This window comes from Lepus europaeus, chromosome 11 (assembly GCF_033115175.1).
Source record: "Lepus europaeus isolate LE1 chromosome 11, mLepTim1.pri, whole genome shotgun sequence".
Classification (NCBI taxonomy): domain Eukaryota; kingdom Metazoa; phylum Chordata; class Mammalia; order Lagomorpha; family Leporidae; genus Lepus; species Lepus europaeus.
In genome coordinates, this window is record NC_084837.1 from 63244048 (window position 1) to 63256222 (window position 12175).

Sequence of the window (12175 nt, forward strand, 5' to 3'; positions counted from 1 at the left end):
AAAAAAAAAAAGTGGGAGGTGGGTATCAGATCTAGATGCTCTGATTCGGAACCAGGCCATATAACAACTAAAATCAAATGTCTACCTCAATTACACCTTTTGAAAAGTCAGGACGCCGTGTAATATTCTCCCAGTTATCTTTTAAATAAAAAGAATATATAGGGGCCGGCACCGTGGCACAGTGGGTTAATCCTCCACCTGTGGCACCAGCATCCCATATGGGCACCAATTCTAGTCCTGGCTGCTCCTCTTCTAGTCCAACTCTCTGCTGTGGCCTGGGATAGCAGTAGAAGATGGCCCAAGTCCCTGGGCCCCTGCACCCACATGGGAAGCCAGGAAGAAGCTCCTGGCTCCTGGCTTCAGATCGGCGCAGCTCTGGCCATTGCGGCCATTTGGGGAGTGAACCAACGGAAGCAAGACCTTTCTCTGTCTCTCCCTCTCACTGTCTATAACTCTACCTTTCAAATAAATAAATTAAAATCCTCAAAAAAAAAAAAAAAAAAAAAAAAGAATATATAGGGCCCAGCACCGTGGCTCACTTGGGTAATCCTCTGCCTGCGGCGCCGGCATCCCACATGGGCGCCAGGTTCTAGTCGCGGCCGTTTCTCTTCCAGTCTAGCTCTCTGCTGTGGCCCGGGAAGGCAGTGGAGGATGGCCCAAGTCCTTGGGCCCTGCACCCACATGGGAGACCAGGAGGAAGCACCTGGCTCCTGGCTTCGGATCGGTGCAGTGCGCCGGCCGTAGCAGCCATTTGGGGGGTAAACCAACGAAAGGAAGACCTTTCTCATGGTCTCTCTCTCTCTCTCTCTCTTGCTGTCTGTAACTCTGTCAAATAAATAAATAAAATCTTAAAAAAAAAAAAAAAAGAATATATAAGGAGCAAACTAAGACTGGGGAGAAGTAATAAAAAATAACCAATCCAAAAGGACACAAAAGGGGAAGGCACGGTGGCATACTGAGTAAAGTTGCCCCCCGCAACACCAGCATTCCACTTGGGCAATGAAACATGTACTGGCTGCTCCACTTTGGTTCAGCTCCCTGCTAATGGCTTGGGAAAAGCAGCAGAGGATAGCCCAAGTGCTTGGGCTCCTGCACGCATTTAGGAGACCAGACTGAAACTTCCGGATCCTGGCTTCGGCTAGTTACAACCATCTGAGACGTGAACCAGCAAATGAAGAATATTTTTCTCTGTCACTCCATCTTTCTCTGTAATTCTTTCAAATAAATAAAATATATTTAAAAATTAAAAAATAAAATAAGGATGCAAAGGCGCTGTGGCATAGTGGGTAAAGCTACCGCCTGAAGTGCTGGCATCCCATATGGGTGCTGGTTCGAATCCTAGCTGCTCAACTTCTGATCCAACTCTCTGCTATGGCCTGGGAAAGCAGTAGAAGATGGCCCAAGTCCTTGGGCCCCTGCACCCATGTGGGAAGACTGGAGGAAGCTCCTGGCTCCTAGCTTTGGAATGGCGCAGCTCTGGCCGTTGTGGCCACTTGGGGAGTGAACCATCAGATCGAAGACCTCTCTCTCTGCCTCTCCTCTCTGTGTAACTCTGCCGTTCAAATAAATAAATAAATCTTAAAAAAAAAAATAGTCAAATGAAAAACACATCTTATAAAAATGGACCAAAACAAACCTAGTCTATCTATATAATATTGGGGAAAATGGATTTTAAATCTAAGTCTCATAGGAAAGAATTTCCTAGCAAAAAGTTGTTTTCCAAGATGATAAAATAATTATAAATTGGGGGCCAGCGCTGTGGGTTAATGCCCTGGCCTGAAGCACTGGCATCCCACATGGGCGCCGGTTCGAGACTTGGCTGCTCTACTTCCTATCCAGCTCTCTGCTATGGCCTGGGAAAGCAGTAGAAGATGGCCCAGGTGCTTGGACCCCTGCATCCACATGGGAGACCCAGAAGAAGCTCCTGGCTCCTGGCTTTGGATCGGCGCAGCTCCAGCCGTTGTGACCAACTGGGGATGGAAGACTTTCCATCAGATGGAAGACCTCTCTCTGTCTGTCTTTCTCTGCCTCTCTTCTCTCTGTGTAACTTTGACTATCAAATAAATAAATAAAAATCTTAAAAAAAATTATAAATTTGGAACCCTTTTAGCCTCAGATTGTAGAAAGGAAAAATGAATAGGACAAATCCATAATCAGGATAAATTCTTCTCTCAGTTCTTGAATTAACAGGCTGACAAAAATTAGTAAAGATGCAGAAGAGCCAAACAGGCTTCCAGACTTGACCAGATCAGCAAAAAAGAGCTGCACTAAGTACAAAATACCTATAATTTTGTGGGTTTTTTTTTTTTTGGGGGGGGGGGGCCCAGGGGACAGGGAGGCAGAAAGTGATATTTATATAGAGATAAAGATGGAGATAGAGTTCTATCTACTAGTTCACTCCACAAATGCAATCAACTGTTGGTGGTGGAGTCAGGGATGAGCCCAGTAAATGTCAGGAGCTGGGAACATAATCCAGGTCTCCTGTGTATGGGGAAGGGACCCAATTACTTGAGCCATCATTTGCTGTCTCCCTGTTCTACAGTGGCAGTAAGCTAGAATTAAAAGCCATAGCTGGGTATTGATCCCAGGCACTCTGGAATGGAACACAGATGTTTTATCCACCATACCATACACCTGCAACCCATAATTTTCCAACACACAGCGGACATGTATAAACTGTCCATATGTTGTTGGGTCATAAAAGCCAAGATGCAACAAATTTCAAAAGATTAAAATCATAAAAAGTATGTTCTCTTTTTAAGCTATAAAGTAATAACCAAGGCATGATACCTAGGAAGTCCTTCCTGTTTGGAATTTAAGAAATATATTTTTAAATAACCTATGGATCAAGGAAGAACTTGGCAATACAAGGTAAAGATTATTTTGAATTTAAAGATAATGAATATATGACACATAGTAACCTTTTGATAGCTTAAGTCATGTTTACAAAGCAACTTGCAGCCTTAAAGGCACTTATTTAAAAGCTAAAAATTAATCTATTGGCCGGCGCCGTGGCTTAACAGGCTAATCCTCCGCCTTGCGGCGCCGGCACACCGGGTTCTAGTCCCGGTCGGGGCACCGATCCTGTCCCGGTTGCCCCTCTTCCAGGCCAGCTCTCTGCTGTGGCCAGGGAGTGCAGTGGAGGATGGCCCAAGTCCTTGGGCCCTGCACCCCATGGGAGACCAGGAGAAGCACCTGGCTCTTGCCATCGGATCAGCGCAGTGCGCCGGCCGCAGCGCGCCTACCGCGGCGGCCACTGGAGGGTGAACCAACGGCAAAAAGGAAGACCTTTCTCTCTGTCTCTCTCTCACTGTCCACTCTGCCTGTCAAAAAAAATAAATAAATAAAATAAATTAATCTATGCTACATTTCAAGGCATTAGAAAAAGGAAAAAAAGTGGGAAAGAATAAAAAAGAACAGAAACAAATGAAATGAAAAATATAGACCAACCAATTTTCAGAAATCAAAGATGGCACAATTTCCTTTTCAAAAACATAAATCATATTAACAATTTTAAAAACACACGTAAAATACATAAATCATATTTCATGGTAGAAAAAAATGAAGTTGGGAAGAAAAAAAGGAGGAAGAGGCAATGATCACAATAAAACCATGAAGAATATTACCCAGATAACTGCCAAATAAAATGAGCTCTTGGGGATCATCATCATGGATCTAACTACCTTTGATTAGAATCTGATCATATACCTGAGCAGAGTCTACATTTGACTATGCTCTGTAAGAAAGTGAACACACATCCAACAATCCAGGAGAGTGACAGAAGCAATGGAACAATTAGAGTAGAATTCAGCAAACCTTTCCTGTAAATCTTTCAGGCTTATGATTTTATTCTGAAAATATTGTAGATCACAGTCGCTGTCATAACTCAACTCTGTGACAAACCATAATGTGCAAACAAAACCATAAATAATATATAAACAAAGGAGTATGGTTATGTTCCAATATGTATGTATATTGAACTTCATGTTACATGCTATGATATTCTCTTATCAAACATTTAAAATGGATAAAAGATTCATAGTTCATAGGTCATCCAAAAACAGGAGATGGGATCCTAAACTGAATTACTGTATGACTTAGCAATTCCCACATGAAGGTACAGATCCACAGAAATGAAAACAGGACTGATGCTCAAATACCTGTACACAAGTGTCCATGGCAGTGTTTTCATAACAGCCAAGAGGTGGAAAGAACACAAATTACCATCAACCAAGGAGTGGGTACACAAAATGGTGATAAAGACATAAAACAGGATATTATTCAGCCATAAAAAGGAATGAAGTGCTGATAAATGCAGCAATATGGTAAACTTCAAAAAGTTTTATGTGAAGCAAAGAAACCAGAGATAAAAAGCCATATACTGGATAATTCCATTTAGATGAAATATCGAGAATAAACAATTCCTGTAACAGTAGATGTGTGATTTCCAGAGGCTAGAAGAAAAGGGAATTGAGAGTGACTGCTTGATATGTACAGGGTTTCTAGCTTAGCTGAGATAGTTGAGAACACTGTGAGTGTTAATGGTGCTAACTTGTGCACCTTAAAATGGCAGCTTTTATGTATGCATTATCTTAAAGCAAAAAAAAACCAAAACAAAAAACCTATGTGCCTCTCTGTGTGTGTGTGTGTATATATATATATATATATATATATATATATATATATTTATATAAAATAGAGAAAGTATATGTGTGTGTGTGTGTGTGTATACCTACATGGTGGGGGGAGCAGGCAATATAACACAAAACAGGTGGTGCCTGGTGTTGGATCACAGACTATTTTATGAACCTCTAAAATGGAATATCAAAGGGAAACTTGGTGAGGGGAGGAGGACTAGAAAAGGTTGGTCAATGTGTACTAACTTATACTAAAGATAAAGTTCTGGTGTCCTACTGCTCCTATTGCACAGTAGGGTGACTACACAATACAATACCATCAGGTACAATAAGTTTAACAAAAAAAAAACAAGACAGAATTTTGAAAGCTTAACCATAAAGACATAATGAATGTTTTGGGAGATATGTTAACCCTGATTTAAACATTATACTTTATACACATGCTTCAGAACATCACATAATACACCTTAAGCATGTACAATTCTTATGTTATCAATTAAAATTTTTTTAAATAAAAAATGTCTTAGTCTCTTTGTCTCTCTGCTTTCCAAATAAAAACAAATAAATTTCTACATTAAAAATAATAAATAAAAAGGAAAAACTCATTTTCAGGTATATGCATAATATTAAAAGGGGAGACACAATTGACCCCCACTGCCATCTATCAGTCAGCAGAGGAATTACTGAAAATGGCAGCAATTTGGTAGCAAAAAGTATTTTTGTACTGAACTCTTTATGAAAACATAAAAACAGAAGTTAAAAAAAGGGGAGGAAAAAATATGGTGGATCTTCATATTCCATATTTCACATGATTCAAGAGAAAATATTCAACAATCATCTCAGGATGACCACATGAACACAGAAAGCAGAAAATAAAGTCAGGTTAAGCTATATATACACTAAATGCACCTTATAAACAGTTTCTAAATCTACAATTCAGTGACAAAGGTGAGCTACAGTCCTCCACCACCACCCTATCCCAGGTTCTGTAAACTTCATGAAACCCATCACTATTATGAAGACACTAAATCAGAGTTTATGTCAGCATCTCTTGACATCTTATCCATAAAATCCTCCTCCTCATGCAACTTCACTATTATAAACATTTAGGGACAGAACACATACTCATTCTGGTCCCTTTTAAACTGCAAACAAAATAATAAATTCCCCCAAAATATAAATAATAAATCCCAACCATTCTTACAACATCCCTACAAAGTTCTGTAACTAACTCCCTGTTTTAAGTCTTTCCCATGTCTTGAGACAATATAGTTGTCTGCGGATCATTTCCTATCTAAACTCCCATTTTTTTCCTTTGAATTAGAATTAGTTAAATCAATTTTCACATTATCTACCTTAGGGATTTTATAAAGCAGACTATGCCTAAGAATCTGGCTTTGGAGTACTGACAAAATAGATTACATAAGTGTTTAAGCCACTGCCTGTGATGCAGGCATCCCATAAGTGTCAGTTCAAATCCAGGATGTTCCGCCTCCAATCCAGCTCCCAGCTAGTATGTCCAGGCAGGCAGCAGAAGACAACCCAAGTACTTGGATCCTGCCACTCACATGGGATACCAGATGAAGTTTCTGGGTCCAAGCTTTTAAATCCCGGCTTTGTCCTAGCCCAGCCCAGCCTTTGAAGCCATTTGAGGAGAGAACCAGTGGCTGGAAGCTCTCTCTCTGTCTTTACCTCTCTCTCTAACTGCCTTTCAAATAAACAAATAATTTTTAAAAAGAAGAAAATACATTCTATATATATAAATGAATGGGTGAGAGGCAGGCATTATGGCACTGCAAATTAAGCTACCATTTAGCATACCCACATCCCATATAAAAGTGCTGGTTCCAGTCCCAGTTACTCTACGTAGGATCCAATTCTCTGCTAACGTGCATGGGAAACAGCAGATGATGGCTCAAGCACCTGTATTAGTGACACTCCTGGTTCCTGACTTCAGCCTGGTCCAGCCCCCAACTGTTCCCAACATTTGGGAAGGGAACAGCACAAGGAAGATACAGCTCTCCCTCAACCTCTACTCCCATCACTCCACCTTTCAAAAACAAAGAACAGCAACAAAATAAGGTTGTGGAAACATGGAAATTTAAAATGAGTGCATTTAAAAATAAATGGGTGGAGAGAACAACGCCGTAAATTGTAGCAAAGGAGCCTTGATGACATGGTTTGTCAAAAATCTATTATACCAAACAAAGTGGATATTTTCTATTATGGACAGTTTGACCAGGAGCATTAATTTCTGTGCCAAATACAGGAAATCAGAAAACTGGGCTTTGGTTTTCCCCTCTAGATAAAGATGTAATATGTTCTCTTATTGCTCCCATCAATTATAGGCAATACAAGTAAGGTATTTTTGGAAACAACAGAAGAAATTTAAAGCTATTATGAGTAATTAAATTAGTACAGCAACAAAAGAGCCAGAAAGTTTATTTTAAAAAGCAACATTTTTTGGTTCTTTTGGTTTTACCTTAAATTTAGGAACAAATCTAGTAAACTCCTGGTGCCAATTGTTAAGTGTAGAAGCAGGTGAAATTATTAAGAAAGGTCCCCAAATGTTCTCTCTCTGCAACAGAAAAATGGGTCAGCCAACTGCTGGAAGACTGAAGATATTCCATTCAAAATTATAATTTATTAATGAAAGAGCAGTTTAAGATTAGCAAATAACAAGAAAATGGTATCTAGTTCCCAAACCTGCACATTTAACAATAAATAAAAATTACTAATACTAATAACATAACCAAGACCACATTTAGAGAAAAAAAAAATACCAAGCAATTACTCCCTCTTCTGAACTCTTATTTTAGGGGTCTTCAAAAGTTCACAGACAATGCATATTATAAAAAAACTTCATAAATTTCAAATTTTTTGCACCAAAATAAACTTATAATTCCATTTTCTCATGAACTTTTTAAAATGTCCAAAGTCCTAAATTGTATCAGTCACAAATCACTTACACTGACTTGTATAAATTATTATCTCCTATTTTCTAGATTATCATATCAATTTTACCATTATTTGCTGGTACACAGCTTTAAATTTTATCAGTGTTTTTACACATATTTTCTCATTTAATTCTCACAAAATTCCTATAAAATAAGTATAAAAACCTCCTTGCAGAAGAGGAAACTAACCCTCAGAGAGATGAAATGAAGGACATACCTACACAGGTTAAGTGAATTGTTCAAGTTTACATTGCTAGCCACAGCAGAGCTGAGAGGTAAACCTGGGTTTGCGGATCTAACCACAGTGCCATTGCCACCACAATGCTGGTTTTTCAATGAGGAGTTACAGGTGGGTGGGAGAATTTCCAGCCCTCTTGAAGGCAAAACTGTGACACTACACTGTCCACTTGTAAAGGCCTTGAGGGCAAGGATTAAAATCCTGTGATGGCATGCTACAGAGCATAGCACAGTGCTTAGAAAGTAGCTGACTCTCAACAAAAAACGAGCTTAGATAAAGGAGACAGGAAGACAGCAAGATTGTTTTTACCCACCTCAGCCAAATGGGCCAGCAGGGCAATACTCTGGACTGTTTTACCAAGGCCCATTTCATCAGCAAGAATGCCATTAATACCCTAGAAAAATATATATTTAAAGTCAACATCTTCCTCATTTCAGTTCACAATGTTCAACTACTGCCAAAACGAACTAATCAAAAAACAGGTTTGTTAAAACAGAAGTAACCGGGCTGGTGCCGCGGCTCACTAGGCTAATCCTCTGCCTGTGGCGCTGGCACACCGGGTTCTAGTCCTTGTCGGGGTGCCGGATTCTGTCCCAGTTACTCCTCTTCCAGGCCAGCTCTTTGCTGTGGCCCGGGAAGGCAGTGGAGGATGGCCCAAGTCCTTGGGCCCTGTACCTGCATGGGAGACCAGGAGGGAGCATCTGACTCCTGGCTTCAGATAGGCGCAGCGCGCCGGCCACAGCGGCCATTTGGGGGGTGAAGCAATAAACGAAGACCTTTCTCTCTGTCTCTCTCTCTCTAACTCTGTCCAAAACAAAAACAAAAACAAAACATAAAACCAGAAGTAACCAAAGATACTTGGTCTAGGCACTATTACCCACAATTCCTTTGGCCAACAAGGCAGCTACAACTGTGAATAACAATGTATGAGACCATCAGGCCAAGAATAGTTAAAAAATTAGTCCTTGGGGCAAGGGTAGCAGGTAAAACTGCCATCTACAGTGCCAGCATCCCATTTGGGTGCCAGTTCCAGTCCTGGTTGCTCCACTTCCAATCCAGCTCTCCACTATGGCCTGGGAAAGCAGTGGAAGATGGTCCAAGTCCTTGGGCCCCTGCATTCATGTGTGAGAACGGGAAGAAGCTCCTGGCTCCTGGCTTTGTATGGCATAGCTCCGGCCGCTGCGGCCAATTGGGGAGTGAACCAGCAGACAGAAGTCCTTTGTGTGTGTGTCTCTCACTCTCTCTCTCTCACTCTCTGCCTCTCCTCTCTCTGTGTAACTGACTTTCAAATAAATAGATCTTTTAAAAAAAATTAGTCCTTTACCTATACATCTGAAACAAATTTTCCAGCTGAATTTCCATGTTAGCGAAATAGACTCCTTTTGCCTACCACCTTGTATTCATTCTACAATTAAGCCAAACCAATAACTTTTGAAAAGCAGATAATGAAAGAAGAGAATGTGTATGACATGTTTCTAAAATTCACCTGTTCATAGAGATTGGCCAACCAATTCATGCCTTTCAGTTGATAACCTTTCAATTTGCCATTAAAAATTGTAGGCTGTGGAATATCCTCACCAGCCCGGATAGATGGGTTTGCCAAGCTGTAACTCTCCCCAAACCCAGTGCCAGACTTGTTCGCCGCTCGCAGGGCAGCTGCTCGACTTTCTTTTGCATCTTCGTCAAACGACCTTGTCTGGAAAATAAAAAAAATCTTTAAAAAAAGAGAAATTGAAGAAACACTAAATGCAAATAAAATTCATAAAAACATAATACTGGTAAGAAATTGAACCTTATGATAATCTGATTAATGTAAAATATAAAACATAAAACACATTATTTTATTAATGTTAAATGACATTGAGAATATTTATGATGGACATAAATCAAGCCATATTATAACATTACACATACATCAAGAATTAAAAACGTAAGTAAATTTTAACTTTTAAATTAAAAATATAAAAGCTGGTTGGGGTGGTGATAGCATTCATATCTATATTTTTAAAAAATTATTTACATATTTGGAGAGACAGAGAGCAGGGAGATATTTCTGATCTACTGGTTCACTCCCCAAATGTTTACAAACCGAGACCTTAATCTAGGTCTGTGGGAGGTAGGAACCCAACCTCCTGAGCTACTGTGTATTGCCTACCAGCACATCAATCAGCGGAAAGCTGAAAGAGGTGGGAATCAAACCCAAGTGCTCCATCACAGGATATGGCATCTTAACCACTGTGCCAAACACCTGCCCCATATTTATCCTTTTTAAAAAAAAAAAAAAGATTTATTTTATTTATTTGAAAGACAGAGTTAGAAAGGAAGAGCCAGAGAGGCAGAAAGGTCTTTGTTCCGCTGGCTGGGTCACTCCCCAAATGACCGCAATGGTTGGCCGGCGCCATGGCTTAACAGGCTAATCCTCCGCCCTGCGGTGCCGGCACATTGGGTTCTAGTCCCAGTTGGGGCGCCAGATTCTATCCCGGTTGCCCCTCTTCCAGGCCAGCTCTCTGCTATGGCCCGGGAAGGCAGTGGAGGATGGCCCAAGTCCTTGGGCCCTGCACCTGCATGGGAGACCAGGAGAAGCACCTGGCTCCTGGCTTTGGATCAGCGAGATGTGCCGGCCACAGCGGCCATTGGAGGGTGAACCAACGGCAAAAAGGAAGACCTTTCTCTCTGTCTCTCTCTCTCACTATCCACTCGGCGTGTCTCAAAAAAAAAAAAAAAAGACCACAATGGCCAGAGCTGAGCTGATTCGAAGCCAGAGGCCAGGAGCTTCTTCCAGGTCTCTCATGCAGGCAAAGGGGCTCAAACACTTGGACCACCTTCCACTCCTTTCCCAGGCCATAGCAGAGAACTGGATCAAAGTGGAGTGGCCGGGACTCGAACTGGCACCCAAATGGGATTCCAGCACTGCAGGCAGTGGCTTTACCTGTTATACCACAGCACCGGCCCCTAAATTGTACATTCTTTATTAATGTAACCCAATTGCAGTTTCTTTCTGATTTTAGTAAGTATCACTATATCATCCATAACTTGCAAACAGCAAGTATGTTACTAATGTGGCAGAAGGCAGTAACAGCAGCTTTCTCAAGGTATGACCTCGCTATTTAAAAAAAAAAAAACTTATTTACTTTATTTGAAAATCATGAAGTGACACCTTGACAGTAGGGACTCCATTTTGGAGAACCTGAGACTCCATTCTGGGAAGGTGCCCCCCCACACCATGAGACTATGGTCTGAAACTATGATCTGATCTAAAACAGTTGAACAATAGCAGTCCACTACATCACACTTGGCAGAGCATAGAAATCCCCTAGCATGATTGCTCAAGCTGGGAAGTGGATAGGCTGCACCTGGGTTAATGATAAAAATGTAATTTGTCTATGTCCTACATATGATGAAAACCAATACTTAGGTTAATGTCAAGATTATAATTAAAACTGTTAAGACTGTAACTGGGATTGTCAAGATTATAATAATTGATACTAGTTTCGCATAGGTTTTAAATTTTTTTTTATTTTTAAAATTTATTTTATTTTATTTTTGACAGGCAGAGTGGACAGTAGAGGGAGACAGAGAGAAAGGTCTTCCTTTTTGCCGTTGGTTCACCCTCCAATGGCCGCCGCGGTAGGCGCGCTGCGGCCGGCGCACCGCGCTGATCCGATGGCAGGAGCCAGGTGCTTCTCCTGGTCTCCCATGGGGTGCAGCTTGACCCCAGTAACCATGTATTCCCCTCCCGATTTTGTGGTTTTTGCCTTTATAAACCTTGTTGCTTTGGGCTTCAGGGTCCAGAGTTCTTTAGGGCATGAGCCCACTCTCCACCGCCAGCAATAAAGGACCATCAAATTTTATCAATGTGTGGTGCTCCTTTGTTTACATTCGCTCAGGTACAACAGTCAGAGGTATAAAGAAAGAGGGAGAGACAGAGAGCAAGATCTTCCATCTGCTAGTTTACTCCCTGGATGGCCTCAATAGCCATGGCTGAGCTAGGCCAAAGCAAAGAGCAAGGAGCCTCATCTGAATCTCCCACTTGGGTAGTAAGGGCCCAAACACTTAGATCATCTTCTGTTGTTCTTCCCAGGCCATTACCAGGGAACTGTATGGGAAGTAGAGCAGCTGGGACTCGAACTGGTACCCATATGGGATGCCAGCGCCATAGGTAATGGCTTTACCTGCTGTGCCACAACGCAGGGCCCTGATATTGCTCTTTTAATCAAGAGTGTGATTTTTGGGGCCAGTGCTCTGGTGTAACGGCGCCATGGCTCACGAGGCTAATCCTCTGCCTGTGGCACTGGTACCCCGGAGTTCTAGTCCTGGTTGTTCTTCTTCCAGTCCAGCTCTCT

The 12175-nt window shown here is 41.4% G+C and overlaps 1 protein-coding gene across 3 annotated transcripts in view; it reads right to left on the reverse strand.

Annotated features, from left to right (window-relative positions):
* The window catches only part of INO80 (INO80 complex ATPase subunit), a 145415-nt gene that overhangs the window by 86547 nt on the left and 46693 nt on the right, over positions 1-12175 (reverse strand). For all 3 annotated transcript variants that reach the window (XM_062205655.1, XM_062205654.1, XM_062205653.1), the window contains exons 12-14: positions 9319-9528; positions 8146-8226; positions 7120-7215 (exon numbers count right to left, since the gene is read on the reverse strand). In XM_062205655.1, coding sequence (XP_062061639.1) covers positions 7120-7215; positions 8146-8226; positions 9319-9528 — 387 coding nt within the window. The remainder of the gene's footprint in view (positions 1-7119; positions 7216-8145; positions 8227-9318; positions 9529-12175) is intronic.